At 39.4% G+C, this 20491-nt stretch overlaps 2 protein-coding genes across 2 annotated transcripts in view; both read right to left on the bottom strand.

Annotated features, from left to right (window-relative positions):
* Positions 1-1364: 1364 nt before the first annotated feature.
* Positions 1365-10934, bottom strand: smyhc1 (slow myosin heavy chain 1). Its single transcript, XM_052595367.1, has 39 exons — positions 10918-10934; positions 10724-10767; positions 10392-10600; positions 10104-10247; positions 9859-10015; positions 9751-9778; positions 9567-9672; positions 9385-9477; positions 9218-9281; positions 9030-9128; positions 8843-8946; positions 8580-8718; positions 8373-8491; positions 8123-8272; positions 7853-8023; positions 7432-7741; positions 7256-7332; positions 6966-7171; positions 6757-6880; positions 6496-6632; positions 6152-6407; positions 5809-6051; positions 5553-5729; positions 5313-5458; positions 5128-5218; positions 4665-5054; positions 4456-4582; positions 4243-4361; positions 3946-4142; positions 3686-3869; positions 3422-3587; positions 3217-3341; positions 2827-3135; positions 2530-2733; positions 2145-2441; positions 1947-2051; positions 1770-1865; positions 1549-1683; positions 1365-1468 (listed from the first exon to the last, which is right to left on the bottom strand). The coding sequence occupies exons 3-39, from the start codon at positions 10590-10592 to the stop codon at positions 1448-1450; spliced, it is 5817 nt and encodes a 1938-aa protein (XP_052451327.1). The 5' UTR covers positions 10593-10600; positions 10724-10767; positions 10918-10934; the 3' UTR covers positions 1365-1447.
* A 4546-nt stretch (positions 10935-15480) lies between these two features.
* Positions 15481-20491, bottom strand: part of LOC128013073 (uncharacterized) — a 46982-nt gene continuing 41971 nt past the window's right edge. Inside the window, 18 exon segments of the mRNA XM_052595800.1 lie at positions 15481-15570; positions 15774-15908; positions 16008-16103; positions 16234-16338; positions 16453-16749; positions 16838-17041; positions 17127-17435; positions 17514-17638; positions 17718-17883; positions 18013-18196; positions 18319-18515; positions 18600-18718; positions 18798-18924; positions 19019-19408; positions 19492-19582; positions 19663-19808; positions 19929-20105; positions 20187-20429. Of these exon segments, the coding sequence (XP_052451760.1) occupies positions 15550-15570; positions 15774-15908; positions 16008-16103; positions 16234-16338; positions 16453-16749; positions 16838-17041; positions 17127-17435; positions 17514-17638; positions 17718-17883; positions 18013-18196; positions 18319-18515; positions 18600-18718; positions 18798-18924; positions 19019-19408; positions 19492-19582; positions 19663-19808; positions 19929-20105; positions 20187-20429 (3132 nt within the window). The 3' untranslated portion in view covers positions 15481-15549.

The raw sequence follows: 20491 nt of genomic DNA, 5'->3' as shown, positions 1-20491 counted from the left end.
CAAACTCACAAGTGATTTTAAAGCCACAAAGACCGAGAGAAATCGACTGAACTTAACGTTATATGAAACGTTAAATCTGATACAGCATAAATATATTGTGTATTCAATCTGTATTGAACCAAATGTCGTTATTGATCGGTTATTGTCATTTGAGCAAATGCTTAAAAGTCATATAAACTCAAATATTGAACGATTAGTATTTTAACTAGTCATTAAGTTTAAAAAAAAAGTTGTTCATTTAACCTTATATGATGTTAAGGCAGATGAAAAAGAGCGCCAAGTTTTTCCTCCATGACGTACTATTTGTTGTGGGAAAAACAACAACATTATGAACCGATTCTTTTTAATGAGTCTGTTCGATTCTGACTGTCATTTTTATGTCTGTTCATATCTTGTAATTAAACCTTTAAGTTGCTATTATTATAATAAATAGTGGCAACATCAGTTAACGTTAGATGGATATCTTGAATCAAGCTGCGGAGTAGAAAACGGTATTTAATGAATTTGTTCTAATTTTGTGTACCATCAGCCAGGTAATGTATTGTATTGTAATCAGTTATTGAAAAACTGTTTGCATAGCAAAATATGCTATACTTAAAATATATGAAACCCAGTAGTGCCTGCATTGGACATATGGACAAAAGTATTGGGACCCCCTAATAAACAGGTTTGACTTCTATAGTCATTTTTATGAGTACAGATCTTAATGTTTTAGCATATACTGTATTCTAGGGAAATGTCTTCTTCCAATAATTTGGACTGTGTATAAGTAAAGTTAAAGAAATAAATTATTGATTCAGTCAGAATGAAAGAACTTTACTGTTCTGCAGTAAACCATGTTCTAATCTCTGCTGAACACCTCTGGTGTGACTTTAAGGGATAGTTCACCCAAAAATGAAAATTCTGTCATTACTTACTCACCGTCATGTCTATTTTTGATGCATTCTGAGATGATTATTTTTGGATTTTCTTGCTGCGTTTCTGGACGTTGATCAAGTTAACTATTGCTGTCAATGAGAGGTTCAGAATGCATCAAAAATATCTTAATTTGCATTCCGAAGATGAACGGAGGTCTTGTGGGTTTGGAACATGAGGGTGAGTAATTAATGACTCATAAAACTCATCACCAAACACCAATGACTTGTACACACACAATATGGACAAAGGTATTGGCACCCCCCTTCTTTAGAACAGGAAAGGCACTTCCAAAACCGGGGGAAAAAATTGTTTACCCACAGACTTATTAGAATTACATCATGTGTGTTTTTGTTTGTTTTTTTCTTTGTACATTTAATGCCCACTTTTGCACTTTAGATACATGGTGAGACTTAATGATAAAACAGAAAAAGCCACAGACACAAGAATTCAGAATTGCAGTTTTTATTGCTTTAACAGAACCAATACATGCATGTGGTTTCACAGCAAAAATAAGTTTTATAGTGGAGCATTACTCTTCATCATGTCCTTTCTGTAATAAAAGAGCAAAGAGAATGTAAGTATCATAGTAGTGTCCTATATCATATATTTTAACTGGACAGAAAAAATTACCTTGGGTCCTGAATCGCGGCTCTTGGCTCTCATCTTGTTGACCTGAGATTCGGCAATATCTGCCCTCTCCTCCGCTTCATCCAGCTCATGCTGAATCTTACGGAACTTGCCCAGGTTAGCATTCGCCTGTTCCTCCTGAAAAACACCAATACACATGCATATGGTTAAGAATAATACAGAGACAACAATACTTCAATATCCGAGCGAAATTGTTTACTTACCGCCTCCTCAGCAGCTCTCTTGTAGGACTTGACCTTCAGCTGGAGTTTGTCCACCAGATCCTGAAGACGTGCCAGATTCTTACGGTCTTCCTCAGTCTGTAAACAGATAATGTGACTTCATCGTCATCTATATGGTATGAATAAAAAAGCATTTATTTGTATGACAAAGAAAGTGACCTGGTAGGTGAGCTCCTTGATGCGTCTCTCATATTTACGGACTCCTTTCACAGACTCGCTCGCCTTTCTCTGTTCCAGCTCCACCTCATTTTCCAGCTCTCTCACCTAAGAGATGTGCAAGATGGTTAGCTAATCAAATCAAATAAGTATTTAAATTACAAGAAAATAAATATGTTTATATAAACATCAGCAGCTTACCCTGGCTTCCAGTTTCTGGACCTGCTTCTTGCCTCCCTTCATGGCGATCTGCTCAGCTTCATCCAGACGGTGCTGCAGGTCCTTGATGGTCTGCTCCATGTTCTTCTTCATGCGCTCCAGATGAGCGCTGGTGTCCTGCTCCTTCTTCAGCTCTTCTGCCATCATGGCAGCATCAGTGATGGCCTTCTTGGCTTTTTCCTCAGCGTTCCTGCACTCCTGCACTGCCTCCTCAACCTCAGTCTGAAGCTGAGTATTATCTCCCTCCAGCTTCTTCTTCTGATTCAGCAGGCTGGTGTTCTACACATAGACAAAATTGACATTCATATAGTCTCTAGATGATATTGTGAGGGTTTACTGGTGTGTATCTAGTACAGATGTGTCATACCTGAGAATGCAGGAGCTGGACTCTCTCACTGACGTCCAGCAGTTCCTGCTCAGCCAGTTTCCTTCCTCTCTCAGTCTGTTCCACCAGAGATCTCAGCTCATCCAGTTCAGCCTGCAGCAGATTGTTTCGTCTCTCCACGATGGCGATGTTCTCTTTGAGATCATCATTACCACGCAGAGCGTCATCCAGCTGCATTTGGGCATCCTGTGAAGCAGAAGTTTTACAAATGAATAAGCTGGAGAACGACGTTGGATTTCACTGGAGAGTCTTAAAATCTGAGTTGAAGATTCATCATACCTTGAGATGTCCATGAAGACCCTTGAGTTGCTTCTGGGCTTCTGATGCCTGTCTGTTAGCCTGGCTGAGCTGAATCTCCATCTCATTGAGGTCTCCCTCCATCTTCTTCTTCAGTCTGAGAGCTTCATTCCTGCTGCGAGTCTCTGATTCCAGTGAGCTCTGCAGAGTATCAACCATTCTCTGCTGGTTCCTCTTGGCTTGCTCCATCTCTTCATCTTTCTCCGTCAGTTTGCGTTCAATATCAGCCTTTACTTGATTGAACTCCAGTTGAGCTCTAAGTATCTTGCCTTCTTCATGTTCAAGTGAGCCCTTTCAATGTGAAACCGTTTTTAAGTAATTTGTCCAAAATCAGCATTATGTGAGAAAAAAGAACTGATAATTTAGTGTTACCTCAGCCTCCTCCAAGGCTGTCTGGATCTCTGCTTTTTCCTGCTCCAGCTGCTTTCTAATTTTCTCCAACTCATGGATGCTTTTTCCTGACTCCCCAAGTTGCTCAGTGAGGTCAGAGATTTCCTCTGTTATGGCAGAAACAAATAAGTGTTAAGCAAGATTGATTAACATCTGTTGATTCTGCAGGTAACCAAGATTTAGTTACCTTGGAGGTTCTTGTTCTCTCTCTTCATGGTCTCAAGTTGATCCAGAACCTCTTCATAGGAGTTCTTCAGTTTGAAGAGTTCAGTGCTCAGAGATCTAGACTCTTTCTGGACACTTTCTAGTTCACTCTGAGACTCCTCATACTTTTGCTTCCACTCAGCCAGGACCTGTTAGGCATATATTAAAGTGTTTATTTAATTTCTAATAAAATTATCAAAGCAAGTCAGAAGTAATAATAATTATTCACATTAATTTGTTGTATTACCTTGTCAAAGTTTCTTTGCTTCTTGTCCAGAGCAGCGGCAGCAGCATTGGATCTCTCCACATCCACCATGAGATCTTCAATCTCATTCTGCAGCCTGTGTTTGGTCTTCTCCAGTGAGGAGCATTTGGCATTGACGGCTTCCACAGCTTCTTCTGCATCTTGCAGACGCTGAGCCAGCTTCTTCCTAAAAATAGTCGAGGGAATCATTACTTTACAGTAATTTTAGTAATTTAGGTTTGTAGTTGTTTCCTATTTCTTACTTGGCATCCTCCAGCTCCTCAGTCCTCTGGATGGCATCAGTTTCATACTTGGTTCTCCACTGAGCCACCTCAGAGTTTGCCTTGGACAGACTCCGCTGCAGCTCAGCTTTAGCTTCCTGCTCCTCCTCAAACTGCTCCCTCAGCAGATCAGAGTCATGACGAGCAGATTGAACTGCATGGGCCAGGGCATTCTTAGCCTGAAAGAAAAAATGGTCAGTTGCTTGATGTGGTTTCTGGTGTCCTAGATTGAAACAAAAAGGTTTCAACTTCTGGAAAAACTTAATGGACAAAACAAACCTTGACTTCCTCCTCTAGTTGTCTCTTGAGGTCTTCAATCTGCTGAGTGTAGGACTGCTTGCCTCTAGTCAGCTGAGACACCAGAGAGTCTTTCTCCTCTACCTGTCTAGACAGTTCACCTGAAATGGCAAAAAAAAATGTTTTTTGTAGTTATGACTAATTTTATTGTTTTATTTATTTTTAAATTAAAATTGCTATATTTTGTAATCTTACCATTCTCAGTTTGCAGCTTGGCTTTTTGCATGGTGAAATCATTGATAGTACGCTGGCCTTCCTCAGCTTTGGTTCTGTACTCACTCATCTGGTCTTCCAGAGTTCTGCACATTTTCTCCAAGTTGCTCTGATAAAATATATTTAAAAAGTGAGTGATATCGATTTTATGTTTCAGTCTCATGTAATGCGTCTTATTTGTTGCCACTAACCTTTGACTTGACAGTCTGCTCCATGTTGGAGACCACATCATCAAGCTCTAACTTCAGTTCACTCTTCTCTTTCTCCAGCTTCTGCTTCACTCTCTGAAGGTTGTCAATCTGTTCTCCCAGATCAGCCACACTGTCGGCATGTTTCTTCCTCAGTGTAGCAGCGGTGGCTTCATGTTGTAGAGTGGACTCTTCAAGATCTCTACGCAGCTTCTGGAACTCAGCTTCACGTTTCTTGTTCATCTCAATCTGGGCAGCAGTGGCTCCACCAGCCTCCTCCAGCCTCTCACTGATCTCCTCCAGTTCTCTGGACAGATCAGCTCTCTGTTTCTCAACTTTGGCTCGAGCGGCTCTCTCAGCCTCCAGCTCCTCCTCAAGCTCTTCAATACGAGCCTAGAAATTGAAAATATTAGTATTAATAAGTATCACAATACATTTCAGTTCTTTTTAAATGATTTAAACAAACCTGCAGCTCCTTCAGTTTCTTCTGGAGCTGGGCACCAAGAGCCTGTTCATCCTCAATTTTGCTGTTGAGTTGGGCCATTTCAAAGTCCTTCCTTTAATGTGGGGATTCAAAAAAGAAAAGTTTGAGTTATTTAATTCTATCTTTTCCCCCAACAAATGTATTTGAATTATTTGACATGTTCTTACTTCTTCAGCTTCTCGTCCAGTTGCTGTTTATCATTTTCCAAGTCCATAATGCTCTCCTGGGTCAATTTTAAATCGCCCTCCAGCTTTCTCTTTACTCTCTCAAGATCCATGCGCAGCTTCTTTTCTTGCTCCAAGGATCCCTCAAGCTTATTATATAAAATATCATTAATTTACATTGTCTTGTAAAACATGACAAATATCAAACCTAAAGTATTTAGAGTGGGGTTTTGTTGTACTCACATCGTCCACTTGTTGCTCCAGCTTGGCTTTGGCTTTGGTGAGTGTGTTGACTTTGTCTTCCTCACTCTGGAGATCATCCAGCGTTTGCTGATGGGCCTCCTGCAGAGCTTTCTTCTCCTTGGTCAGCTTAGCAATGATTTCATCAAGTGCTGACATTTCCTCAGTGAGATTTTTAACCTAAGTAAAAGAGCAGTAGATCAGTAAACACTCAAAAACCTGTAAAGCTGAAAAATCCATAAAAGGCATAACCGCTAACCTTGTTCTCAGTTGCATGTTTCTCTTTCTCCACTTTGGCCAGAGTGAGTTCAAGATCATCAATGTCCTTCTTGAGCTCAGAACATTCATCCTCCAGCTTTCGTTTCTTTGCAACCAACTCAGCATTCATTTCTTCTTCATCTTCCAGTCTCTCGGTCAGCTCTTTGACTTTGGCTTCAAGCTGGATCTTGCTCTTGATCAGGCCCTCACATCTCTCCTCAGCATCGCAAAGATTATCTTGCTCCTATCAGTGAAAAAAAGAAAATATTTAGTGTTTTTGGTTATCTTTGTTTTTTTTGGATTTGTGAAAAGAGAAAAGACGCTGTTGTTTCATGTTGACTTACAGACTGCATTGCAAGTTGAAGGTCATTCTTCTCTTGGAGAAGAGAAACCATCTTTTCCTCAAGTTCTTTTTTGCGGGCTTCAGATTTTGCATAAGCCTCCTTCAACTTGGTGAATTCTTCCTTCATGTTGGCCATTTCTTTCTCAGTCTCGGCAGATTTCAGCAGAGGCTTAATCTTGAAGTAGAGCTTCATCCAGGGCCAATTCTTGACACCCATGAAGGCACGTACATTCCACTGGATCACCAACAAAGAATCTCTGCAAAGTAATTCAGTGTATATTAACATAGACAGAAGTGATGGATATCCTCTTCAATATAATAAGGAGACATTACAATTATACTAACCTGCGCTCAACAATTTTCTGGAACTCAATTCTTGAGAGAATACCGCGAGCTCTTGCTTGAATCCCAGTAATGATGAGAGCAAGACGGTCATCTCTTAACTCTTCAAGAGTACCCAGGAGACCAGCTTTGAAGAACACCTTTACAAAATATATGTCTATATTTATTTGCAGTGGGTTTTTTGTTGTTGTTGTCTTTTATGTTCTTCATTATGATAATGTGAATTGACTGTTTAAAGATACATTTTGTTCGAATATTTTATACCTTAGTATGTCCTAGCTTGTACTGGCTGTGGTCAAGGTCCAGTGAGCCCAGCAGTTTCTCAGCAGCTTTCTTGTTGTCAATGAACTGACCCTCGGGGATAGCAGATGGATTCAGAATACGGTATCTAACAAGAGGTACAAAAGTTTTTCACTGTGCATTAACATTTTTTATTTCAGTCTTTTTTTTAGTGTCTCTTTCAGGTTGTTCACCTCTGCTTGAAATCTCCATACAGGATCCTGTTGGGGAAGCCCTTTCTGCAGATTCTGATGCCCTCCAGCACACCGTTACAGCGCAGCTGGTGCATGACCAGAGGATTCTCCATCGCCCCAGGAGTCTTAGTCTCATTGGGGATCAGGCAACGCACAAAGTGAGGGTGAGTTGACCTCAAGTTGGTCATCAGCTTGTTCAGGTTCTCCTGTGATTGAAAAACACACCATAACATTGTAAGGTATGCAATTTTGAATTTTTTGTTTTGATCATTTGTTTGAATAATCCATACCCTATGAAGGGCCGACACAGTCTGGAAAGACGAACCCTTCTTTTTGCCACCTCCTTTACCTCCCTTGGCATCTTGGGCTGTACATGTAAAATAAAAGTGTTTTGGCCTGTCACATTACAGTTCAAACCCAGGAAAAAAAGTAAACTGAATACACTTTACTGAAGGTCAGTACACACATGAGTCTGCCCCAGAATATCCAGCAAACAGGAACGACAGCAGCTTCACAGTAGACTTTTGGAAGAGTCCAACCACAGTCTCATTGAGAGGGTCCTTGTTCTTCACCAGCCAGTTTGAAATGTTGTAGTCCACAGTGCCAGCGTAGTGAACCAGGGAGAAATGCGCCTCTGGTTTACCCTTGACAATCCTGGGCTTCTGGAAAGTAGGATTCTTCCCCAAATGGTTGTCATAAAGCTTAGCTTTGAATGTTGCATCACTGGCTTTAGGGAACATGCACTCCTCTTCAAGGATGGACATGATACCCATAGGCTACAGAGAACAAAATATAATGGAAAATATATAGTGTAAATAATATGAAAAAGCAAGAACACACAAAACAAATGTTTTAATTGTAATTAATATTTCTGCACATAACCCCACCTTCTCAATTAACTCAATACAAGCCGCTAAGTCCATGCCAAAGTCAATGAACTCCCACTCAATGCCCTCCTTCTTGTATTCCTCTTGCTCCAGCACAAACATGTGGTGGTTGAAGAACTGCTGCAGCTTCTCATTAGTGAAGTTGATGCACAGCTGCTCAAAGGTGTTGAACTGCAGGTGGGATATGTTAATATTCAGATATACTCCCAATGGCAAAGTAACAAAAAACTGAAGCTATTGAATAACAGTAATCAGTAGATGTAATCTTACATCAAAGATCTCAAATCCAGCAATGTCCAGCACACCAATGAAGTACTGACGAGGCTGTTTGGTGTCCAGGGATTGGTTGATTCTCACAACCATCCAGAGGAACATCTTCTCGTACACTGACTTTGCCAGAGCACCAATAGAGTAGTACACCTGAAAGGAGTGGAAGAAGCAAAATAAAATATTGCTTTTTTGTTGTAACGTGAATTCGAAGCTATACATTTTACATTATATACAAGTAAAGTCTCTCAACCTGTTGGACACTCTGTCCCTTGGTGACCCACTCATTTCCTACTTTGACTCTTGGGTGGCACAAACCCTTGATGAGATCAGCAGAGTTCAGACCCATCAGATATGCGACTTTGTCAGCATCTGGTAAAGATTTTTTTTTTTTTTAATTTAGAAATTTTTCAAAAAGTCACCAGTGTCAGTGTGGTAATGACTGTATAACAGCACTGACCCTCAGTCCCATCAGCCTCTGCCTGTTCCTCTCGCTGCTTCTGCTTGAACTTCATGTTGCCGTAGTGCATGACCGCACCAGTCAGCTTGTAGATGCCTGCCTTTTCATCCGCAGTGAAGCCCAACACATCAAACGCTTCCTGCCATTCGAAAGAATCATGAAATAACAAAAATATGTCTACATTTATTATAATTTTTGTGGCACTTCACAACAGTTCTAATTTATTTATATATTTTTTTCTGATATAGAGATATGTTACTAACGTCAGTGGCTATCAGCTCTTCGGCATCATCAATGGATGTCACTTGTGTCTCTCCTTGGGAGATGTAGGCGTAGTCGTAAGGGTTGTTGGTGATGAGCAGCATCTCTAAGAAGAAATGGGAACATAGATCAGAAAATACTCTTCTAATTAGAAACAGTAATGCAATAGATGTGACAGGAAAATATTACCTAGCAGTTCTGGTTTCTTCTGAGACAGGATCTGGTAGAAGATGTGGTAGTCTCTCTCAGCCTTGAGCTGATAAGTGACACGAGACTTCTCCAGCAGATCTTAAATTCACAAAATGATTGCTGCGTCAAATATATTTGTATGTACTATAGCTTCCGATCTCAACCGTGATAATATAAAGCATACTCACAAGTTTCAACATCTGCAGAAGCCAATTTTCCACTTACACCAAAGTGAATTCGGATGAATTTACCCTGTTCAGTTAGAAAATAAATCATTAGTGAGCACATCATGTTTTTTTATACTAATTATATGCATTATACACCAATGCTTTCTCCACTATGAAGAAGGACTTACGAATCGGGAGGAGTTGTCATTTCTGATGGTCTTGGCATTGCCAAAGGCCTCCAGGGCAGGGTTAGCTTGGATGATTTGATCCTCCAGAGTACCCTAGAAAACAAACCATTTCATTTGTAAAATCTTCAAATGAACACAATATGGTTTTATTTTAGTACAAGTAGTTTCGTGACTATGTTGACCTTCTTCTCAGAAGCTGCATCTTTTTTCCCAGATACAGCAGCAATGCTGGCAAAGTACTGGATGACTCTTTTGGTGTTCACAGTCTTTCCAGCACCGGATTCTCCACTGTGGATTAAAACGGCAGACGTTTTTATCATTTAAACACATTTAATCTCACAAAAGAGTGAGGCTGAAATGACTTACGTGATCAGGACAGACTGGTTCTCTCTGTCTGTTGGATGAAATTCACATTTTATGCATATTTTACAGTAGAAATTTGATAGTTGAATAAATGTGAAATGCATTTCTTACCTGACAGCATGTATTGGTAGGCGTTGTCAGAGATGGAGAAGATGTGAGGAGGAGCTTCAGTCCTCTTCTTTCCTCTGTAGGCTTTGACCACAGAGGCATCGTACACTGGAAGCCACTTGTAGGGGTTCACCGTGACACAGAACAGCCCTGAATAGGTCTGTAATGAGGCAGATGAATCAGTTCAGTACATTATACAAGCAAATAACTGCAGTAGATTAATTTAGACCGTCTCATTCATCACTCACGTAGATCATCCAGGCTGCGTAACGCTCTTTGAGGTTAAACAGCACGGCTGGCTCGTGCAGGAAGGTGAACATCGCCATGTCCTCAATTTTATCAAACTTTGGCGGGTTCTGAGGATGAACATCCACCTCCTTGAAAGTCAGAGTCTGTTGAAATAGAAATTATAACAAGTCTTTCGATTTGATTATTAAAGTGTCCTCACAGCTACTCTATTTCTGAGGAAGTTTTGAGTGGTGCCAGCCTTAGCAAATCTAATTATTGTGAGATCCTGATAAACAAAGCATCCTTACCTTTCCAAATTCAGTTTCAACAGTGACCTTGTCACCGTCTCTACTGGTGATGGAGGCTTTGACGTACTCAACCTCAGGATCAGGCACAAAGCATTCCTTCTTCATGTCGAACGGACGAGTTTGGGCCTCCAGACGCTCCTTCTCTGACTTACGCAGGAAGGAAGCGGCAGACCCAAACTCTGCCATGACGGCGTCAGACATTCTGAAACCTAGAAGCAAACAGCCTTATAAATATAACGTCCTTCTTTGATTAAGCAATAACAGCATGAAATGATAAACAAATGCATTTCAGTACCATATATACATTTTTAAGGCGATGCTAAACGTCTCACCTTGTTTGTCAAACTCTGTACACTATAACTGCAGAGCTGGTGTACTAAGGATGAAACAAAAGACTCATTATTGTTTCAGAAACAATGATGTGATTCTTATCATTACCCCAAAATTAAAACGGTTGTATCTTTTTGTGTCAGTGATTGTGAGGTCCAGGAGATCTTTCTTGGTCTTTCTGCTTGGAGGCTCTCACCTTTGGTTGTCCTGAGTGTTGTGTCCCTCAAGAGTTGATGCTACCTTTTTAAAGGAAATCAGTGATCCCAAAAATGGTGATACGTTGTGGATGCCCCACCCTTAAAATGATTGGATGGCATAGGATGTTCACCGGCGGTTGACATATATAGTGTGATTTTAACAATAGGCTTTAAGGAGGAAGGACAAAAGAACACATTGTTGCTTTAAAGAATCATGAACACCATCCTAATTAGGACCTCCTTTTACGACGTTGTCTCATGTTAACAAGAACAGTAGTCTATTTCAGATCCCTTCCTCGTAGAGCAGGACACCTCTTGACATCTGAGAAATGTGAATCTTTCATAGTATGCTACAACAATTTTTACTGTCTTTTTTTTCTGTTTTTTGCAAAGTGGTAACACGATGCATCCAATTAATATTAAAGCTCAATGCACTGGCAGAGATTTTTAAAGTTTGTTCAAGAGCCGACTACTTAGGGAAGTTATTCTCTTATATAAGATGCTAATCAGTTCCGCTTATCTAAAGTACCACTGTCAGCCCAAGGCTAATCATAATCACCCTTTTGTCAAAGTAACATCTGCACACTTTTTGTGAGATATCAGGTTTAACTTTTGCACACAGTGTAGACGTTCCAATGTCATTGCTTGAGACAGTCATATTAGCTAAGTAAAGAGAAGGTCTAAAAGAAAAGGTGACAAAAAATTGAAGTCTATCTATAGATGGATGCAATAGACAGCCAACAGCTGGCCTTTTGTGCTGTTTGAACTAACGGCTCAATTGTCATGGCTTGTACCGCTAGACCTCAACCTCTTGCACTTCTTGTTGACGTCCCATTGTTTTTTTTCTCTATCCTTGAGGACAAAGATAACCGTACTGCATTTTTCAGGGGTCTCAGACAGCTGTAGATGTGGGCCTCTGTAGTGTGAGAGGCTCCAGCAGCTGCTCTTTGTGCTGCAAATGCTGTGGTGTGAATTGTTGTAAGTGGTGCATTTTTTTATTTGGAACCTTGGGATCCTTTAACATGAGGATTAGGATCAACAAGTGATCCTTTTAACAACATCAGTACCAAAGTATTGTTGTTAGAACATGCATACTTACGAATTGTATTCACTTCTGTTATTTTAGACATTTGTTCAGGGTCCTAGAATATCGCATTCATAGCACCCTAGTATGGTGTTCGCCGGATTGAATTGACACTCTAGGATTTAAAGGTCACAGCATTGTGCACACATTTTTTATTTTAGTATCCTCAAAGTTTCCTAATTGTGTCTCGCAAACTCACTAGGGATGGAAGAGTTTTAAGAGTTTTTGCATTTTAAAATGATCACAATTTAGATTTTAAAAAAAGTTGATTAAAAATTTAATTAAATGTCCTTGTGATTTGAACTGCAATTTAAACACACACACACAAAATATACTTATTATTAATAGATAAATATTATTAAATAAAAATGAAATATAATATTATATAACACTAATTTTACTGCAATATTAAAATTGTAATATTGTTTAAAATTTTACTTTTGTAAAATAAAGAGTTACTGACAATAAGAGTTACTGAGTTAAGACAGTACTGATACAAACACAAGTGCATAATTTAATTAAATCACAGCCTTTATGATTTGATAATCACTAATTTTGTTAATGAAGTAGCCCTGAAAGATGTTTTTTTTTTGTTTTTTTTTTGCATATTTTTCACACTTGAATGATTCAGATCATCATCAAAAAAGTAAAATTACACAAAGATAACCCGAGTAAATACAAAATGCATTTTTGAAAAAATGATTTCATTTATTAAGGGAAAAAAGCTGTTCAAACCTGCCTGGCACTACGTGAAAAAGTAATTGCCCCCTAAATCTAATAACTGGTTGGTCACACATTGGACATTCTCCTTCAGGATTTGTGAAAGCGCACAGAATTCATGGTTCCATCAACTATGGCAAGTGTAAGTGGTTAGCGTGAGTGCCTCATTAAGGCCTTCACTCTGGATTAATAAGAGATCCAGAGAACCTGAACATCCTGTCTCTTTTCTTTCAGCTGCCAGCTCCGTCTCTTGCTATGACGAGGTGGAACATTCCTATCCACACGCTTCCCTGAGACGGAGGAGGTTCATTCTCAGCTGTTTAGGCCCCTTTGACGTCTCGGCTCACCATAAGGTCAATGACTTGACCCTTTGTGCATCATGACCATTGAGCATGCTATTAATGTAGACTGGGGGTGGTCTGTTTGTTTGATTTACTTTGACAAGTGGCCAACTGGACGTCCCATGATTCTTTGGGTTGCTTGTCATTTCTTCGTTATCCCTTGCTCAGGTCAGCTGTATGATGGAAGCAGACGATACAGGTATTACTAATTGCATGATGCAAATCTATATCTATCTATCTATCTATCTATCTATTTATCTATCTATCTATCTATCTATCTACAAGTACATTTGCTACCATTATGCAAATTGTCATGATTTTGACCTGTTGCATCTGGTGTTTTTGCCACACACACATTGTGCTCGCTGCAGAAGACGACTGAACACACTTCTGAAGCACAGACAAAGGTAATGCTTTTTTATTTTATTTGAGTTGCTCAGTGTTTAAATTGACAGTACATGTTTTAAAAAGTAATATCATGTCATATAAAATCATATTTCATGAATACCTAATTAAACTTTTTAAGAAACTAAACCAACACCCAATCATAAAATGTGATCTCATAATAGACAAACTAATAAAAAAAAAGGAAACAAAAAAGACTTTCATTCCAGTTGTCACTGGTTATGATTGTTCAAGGGTTAATGTCAAGAAACCAAAAAAAAAAAATACAAAATCTGGGTTTTACTATACAGAAAAAAGAACGGATTTGCGTAAAGAAATCAAAGCCTAACTTTAGGACCTGTACAATATTCAATTTCACCCACAGTTCTTAATCTCATTCTCATTGCTGTTATGTGTGAAAACGTATATCTACTATTTAAAGTACATTTGTGACATACCATTGAAAACTGAAATCTTTATATTTGTACCGAATTTAATTTACGTTTTCCAAATGACATTACAATTAAAACATCATCCAAAAAAATGTATCCATTGATTAAGTTTGCGTGGCAAAATATGTTCGGTCTTTACTTTGATTTTGGGGTGAAATATGACATTAATCTGTGAAACTTGTGGTTACTTTCATTCGGTTAGTAACTGAGAGTTCGTTTTTTTTAAGTAATTAGGGGGGAGTGGGGCAAGTTGACACATTATGTTTCAGTAGCTATAAAGTTTGGGTTATGCAAATGTTATACATGTGTAAGCAGAAATTAGGATAAAAGTATTTGTAGACCGTGTCTCCCAAATTTCCTAAATTAAAATGTAGAAACTTATTCTTGTATAGCTAGATATATGTTGTGTCAATAAGTGAAAATAATAGACACTGACATGATCAGAAGTCAGCTGCATGATATATGGTAGTGGTTCATCTTATTTATTTCTTGTATTTTTACGTGCATTAGTTACATGAACTGACAATGAGCAATACTTGTAGAGCATTAATACATGTAAAATGTATTAAATATTTTATATATTAAATTAAATTAAATGCATTTAGTAGACGCTTTTATCCAAAGCGACTTACAGTGCATTCAGGCTATCAATTTCTACCTATCAATTCCTATATTTTATACTTTAAAATATATATATATTAAACAATTTATTCGTTTTTATAAATTTAAATTGGTATATTACGAAGCTGGACACAGTAACAATGAAAAATTATTTACGTCTGGCATTACCATTAACCTAAATTAATAAATTGTTTTTCATCATTAGTTAATGTGTTAATTTTATCTGACAGAAACTTTGTATAAAGTGTCACAAAATGATACAGTGTTAAACTTTTTCTTTGGCGATAACAGTGGAAATTTCCAGTATTACAAACGTATGCATAAATTGATGTTCAAAAATGTGACAACTTGCCCCACCCTGCCCTACATGGACACCTTTTAAGGAAGCGTGCTCCATAAGAGATTCAAGGGTGCCCTCAAGTGGTGTCCTCTGAATACAGCTCTCATTTCTTCACAGCATTGTGAGTTTACTTCAGATTCAGAATATATTGCCAGCTAAGTGATGAAAGAGATTCTTTTGAAATTACATTACTGAGCTAAACCGTAAATGCCTAGTCCAACGATGCTGCTTCTAGCAGTAATTTATCTAGACTCATTCAGCTCCAGAACAATAATTCATATTCACCATACTTGAATTTTCTCTGAATTTCACAGAGTATTCTTATTTGACTGTATCGATGAAGGTATTATAATAGACCCATGTGCATGTTAAAAGGTAAAGAATTAATATCCTTTTGTTCTCTATGAAGCTGAGCTATGTCAGAATATACAATGTGTAACGTTGAGTGGTTTGGTAAAACTTGGGAAAAGGACAATTGCATTTTTTCCCCCTGATTAGTTTCATTTAGATTTGAAAGCAAACTATCCTAATCTGTGGCACATGCATCTAGGTTTTACTGTTGTGTACAGGATCATGTTGGAATATTGCAATGGTCAAAAAAGACAAAAGAGGATGAAGTATTCATTTGCATGTCTGGTTTATTCTACTGAACTACAGAAGAGATCATCACAGCAATCTGTGTAATGTTTTCACTCCTCATCAGCCCCTTTCTGTTGGGAACAAAAAGGAAAAGGAGGTTAACCAAATGCAGTTCAAAATGGTTGGATGTGTGTGTGTGTGTGTGTGTGTGTGCATTTCATCAAGTTCAGCTGTTGCAACAATATACATTGGTTTTATATCCCAAATTCAGTAAAGAGTGCACATCTAGGTTATACTAATCAAGTTAACTGTGCTTATGTTTTCTTGTTCTTACCTTGGGTCCTGAATCACGGCTCTTGGCTCTCATCTTGTTGACCTGAGATTCGGCAATATCAGCCCGCTCCTCTGCTTCATCCAGCTCATGCTGAATCTTACGGAACTTGGTCAGATTAGAATTGGCTTGTTCTTCCTACAGAATAAACACAATAGAATTTGTTGAAACTCAAATTAGTTTATACATTGCCTGCATATGATCTTATGATAGCACCATTGCGGGGAAAGTACTCACAGCCTCCTCAGCAGCTCTCTTGTAGGACTTGACCTTCAGCTGGAGTTTGTCCACCAGATCCTGCAAGCGAGCCAGATTCTTACGGTCTTCCTCAGTCTGCAATGCAAAAACGTGTAAGGATGTGTATTATATCTTTAAATACTGTATTATGGAATTTTATAAATTTAATAAGTAACACTCAAAAAACCAAGGCAAAAAATGCTTCTATGCAATATTTTTTTTTTACCTGGTAGGTGAGCTCCTTGATGCGTCTCTCATATTTACGAATCCCCTTGACAGAGTCACTGGCCTTTCTCTGTTCCAGCTCCACCTCATTTTCCAGCTCTCTCACCTAACCAAACCAAAATTGATTTTACATTTATTAACTCTGAAGCTTTGAATCCAAAAATTAACAATATTCATCTTTAGAAATTCTACCATTAAGAACGGAGTTTGATAAACTAACCCTGGCTTCCAGTTTCTGGACCTGCTTCTTGCCTCCCTTCATGGCGATCTGCTCAGCTTCATCCAGACGGTGCTGCAGGTCCTTGATGGTCTGCTCCATGTTCTTCTTCATGCGCTCCAGATGAGCGCTGGTGTCCTGCTCCTTCTTCAGCTCTTCTGCCATCATGGCAGCATCAGTGATGGCCTTCTTGGCTTTTTCCTCAGCGTTCCTGCACTCCTGCACTGCCTCCTCAACCTCAGTCTGAAGCTGAGTATTATCTCCCTCCAGCTTCTTCTTCTGATTCAGCAGGCTGGTGTTCTACACATAGACAATATTGACATTCATATAGTCTCTAGATGATATTGTGAGGGTTTACTGGTGTGTATCTAGTACAGATGTGTCATACCTGAGAATGCAGGAGCTGGACTCTCTCACTGACGTCCAGCAGTTCCTGCTCAGCCAGTTTCCTTCCTCTCTCAGTCTGTTCCACCAGAGATCTCAGCTCATCCAGTTCAGCCTGCAGCAGATTGTTGCGTCTCTCCACGATGGCGATGTTCTCTTTGAGATCATCATTACCACGCAGAGCGTCATCCAGCTGCAGTTGGGCATCCTGTAACATACAAATGTTTCATATGAATAGACTGCAGAACTTTATAAGATTTCATTTTTCTTTACAAATTGTTGGTAAAACATACCTTGAGATGTCCATGAAGACCCTTGAGTTGCTTCTGGGCTTCTGATGCCTGTCTGTTAGCCTGGCTGAGCTGAATCTCCATCTCATTGAGGTCTCCCTCCATCTTCTTCTTCAGTCTGAGAGCTTCATTCCTGCTGCGAGTCTCTGATTCCAGTGAGCTCTGCAGAGTATCAACCATTCTCTGCTGGTTCCTCTTGGACTGCTCCATCTCTTCATCTTTCTCAGCCAGCTTACGTTCAATATCAGCCTTTACTTGATTGAACTCCAGTTGAGCTCTAAGTATCTTGCCTTCTTCATGTTCAAGTGAGCCCTATGAAAAGGAAAAATAGGTCATTTTAATGTGGCAGATAAATATGATTTCTGGAGGAAATTGTTGTTTTTCGTTTACCTCAGCCTCCTCCAGAGCAGTTTGTATCTCTTGTTTCTCCTGCTCCAGTTGTTTTCGAACTTTCTCCAGCTCATGAATATTCTTCCCACTCTCACCAAGTTGCTCAGTGAGGTCAGCGATTTCCTCTGTGAATTAGAAGTAGCCCATGACTTCACAAATACAAGGAATTCAACTTATGGTTTGGAGTTGGACAACCATCCTTACCTTGGAGATTCTTGTTCTCCCTCTTCATGCTCTCCAGGTGGTCCAGTGACTCCTCGTATGAGTTTTTCAATTTAAAGAGTTCAGTGCTCAGAGATCTGGCTTCTTTCTGGGAACTTTCCAGTTCAGTTTGGGATTCTTCATACTTCTGCTTCCACTCAGCAAGGACCTGGATAAAGTAAACAATGTTAGATATGAGCAAAGCCAATATTTCATATTGTTATGCCATTTTATATTCAGCAAATTTGAGTCACTGCTTTTCCAGGTGATGATAAAATTTACTTAATATTTCCCTTACCTTGTCAAAGTTTCTTTGCTTCTTGTCCAGAGCAGCGGCAGCAGCATTGGATCTCTCCACATCCACCATGAGATCTTCAATCTCATTCTGCAGCCTGTGTTTGGTCTTCTCCAGTGAGGAGCATTTGGCATTAACAGCTTCCACAGCTTCTTCTGCATCTTGCAGACGCTGAGCCAGCTTCTTCCTTTTATAAATAACCAAAATACAAAATATATTGAACTGTATTCGATGGTGAACAAACCTTAGTTGAAGATATTTTGTGTCTCATTACTAAAGACCAAAAGTTATTTATTGTTGGTTTCATACTTGGCATCCTCCAGCTCCTCAGTCCTCTGGATGGCATCAGTTTCATACTTGGTTCTCCACTGAGCCACCTCAGAGTTTGCCTTGGACAGACTCCGCTGCAGCTCAGCTTTAGCTTCCTGCTCCTCCTCAAACTGCTCCCTCAGCAGATCAGAGTCATGACGAGCAGATTGAACTGCATGGGCCAGGGCATTCTTAGCCTATGAGGATTGAAAATATCCTGTCAACTGTGCATAAAAATGCAATAGACAAGTTAGTACTAAATATTAAAAAATAAAATATACCTTGACTTCCTCCTCTAGTTGTCTCTTAAGGTCTTCAATCTGCTGGGTGTAGGACTGCTTGCCTCTTGTTAGCTGTGAGACCAAGGAATCCTTTTCTTCCAGCTGTCTAGAGAGTTCACCTGAAATCCAATATCAAAAAATGTTTTTTTAGTATCATTATGGCACAGTGGGGAACATAACAATATTTTGTAATCTTACCATTCTCAGTTTGCAGCTTGGCTTTTTGCATGGTGAAATCATTGATGGTACGCTGGCCTTCCTCAGCTTTGGTTCTGTACTCACTCATCTGGTCTTCCAGAGTTCTGCACATTTTCTCCAAGTTTGCCTTGAGGATTAATTGTATATTTGATTTCTTTCACTGACTGACAACACAAAATATATGGATAATTTGGACTCTTACCATCATTTCTCTTACTCACCTTTGCCTTTACAATCTGCTCCATGTTGGAGACCACATCGTCCAGTTCCAGTCTGAGTTCACTCTTCTCTTTCTCCAGCTTCTGCTTCACTCTCTGAAGGTTGTCAATCTGTTCTCCCAGATCAGCCACACTGTCGGCATGTTTCTTCCTCAGTGTAGCAGCGGTGGCTTCATGTTGTAGAGTGGACTCTTCAAGATCTCTACGCAGCTTCTGGAACTCAGCTTCACGTTTCTTGTTCATCTCAATCTGGGCAGCAGTGGCTCCACCAGCCTCCTCCAGCCTCTCACTGATCTCCTCCAGTTCTCTGGACAGATCAGCTCTCTGTTTCTCAACTTTGGCTCGAGCGGCTCTCTCAGCCTCCAGCTCCTCCTCAAGCTCTTCAATGCGAGCCTAGAAATGTGAGGAAAACCAACATTATATCTAGCATTCCTAACGGTCCAACTATCCAAATTTTTAAGAATCATCAAGTTTACCTGCAACTCCTTCAGTTTCTTCTGTAGTTGGGCTGCCATTGCCTGCTCATCTTCAATCTTGCTATTGAGCTGGCTTATTTCAAAGTCTTTTCTGCCAGGTAAACAAGATGACACAAAATGGATTACCATATCTTTTTATTTTAAAATTGGATTTTATTATATATATCTTACTTCTTTAGCCGCTCCTCCATCTGCTGCTTATCGTTTTCCAAATCCATCACATTCTCTTGAGTCAACTTTAAGTCTCCCTCAAGCTTTCTTTTAGCTCTTTCAAGATCCATGCGAATTTTCTTTTCTTGTTCCAGAGAACCTTCAAGCTAATTTTCATCCAAAATAAAATTAAATAATAATTATAAATTATAATTAATTTTAACTGAAAATAAATATGTAATTACCCACAAGACCTCATTATTTTAATTATATTTTCTTGCTCTTACATCATCCACTTGTTGCTCCAGCTTGGCTTTGGCTTTGGTGAGTGTGTTGACTTTGTCTTCCTCACTCTGGAGATCATCCAGCGTTTGCTGATGGGCCTCCTGCAGAGCTTTCTTCTCCTTGGTCAGCTTAGCAATGATCTCATCCAAAGCTGCCATCTCTTCTGTCAGGTTTTTAACCTGTAGATTCATGCCATTGTATCAAGAAACTCTTAACGCACCCTTTTTGCATCTCTAACATGTTCAGAGTTGAAAACAGACCTTGTTCTCAGTTGCATGTTTCTCTTTCTCCACTTTGGCCAGAGTGAGCTCAAGATCATCAATGTCCTTCTTGAGCTCAGAACATTCATCCTCCAGCTTTCGTTTCTTGGCAGTCAACTCAGCATTCATTTCTTCTTCATCTTCCACCCTCTCAGTCAGCTCTTTGACTTTGGCTTCAAGCTGGATCTTGCTCTTGATCAGGCCCTCACATCTCTCCTCAGCATCTGCAAGATTATCTTGCTCCTATCAGAGTGAATTAAAAAATAGTAATAATTTAGATTTGTGAAAAAATATAATTGAAAAAT

The sequence above is a fragment of the Carassius gibelio genome, chromosome B24 (assembly GCF_023724105.1).
Source record: "Carassius gibelio isolate Cgi1373 ecotype wild population from Czech Republic chromosome B24, carGib1.2-hapl.c, whole genome shotgun sequence".
NCBI lineage: Eukaryota > Metazoa > Chordata > Actinopteri > Cypriniformes > Cyprinidae > Carassius > Carassius gibelio.
Note: the sequence above shows the minus strand (reverse complement) of the source record. Positions and strands in the feature narration are given on the sequence as shown.

What these genes read in the sequence shown, in the direction of transcription:
- smyhc1 (XM_052595367.1), bottom strand. Translation starts at nt 10,592, where the DNA reads ATGTCTGACGCCGTCATGGCAGAGTTTGGGTCTGCCGCTTCCTTCCTG. An exon ending in CTACCAATACATGCTGTCAG is followed by an intron (nt 9,779 to 9,858) that starts GTAAGAAATGCA and finishes TTCATCCAACAG; the next exon opens with ACAGAGAGAACCAGTCTGTC. An exon ending in GAGGAGCTGGAGGATGCCAA is followed by an intron (nt 3,870 to 3,945) that starts GTAAGAAATAGG and finishes GACTATTTTTAG; the next exon opens with GAAGAAGCTGGCTCAGCGTC.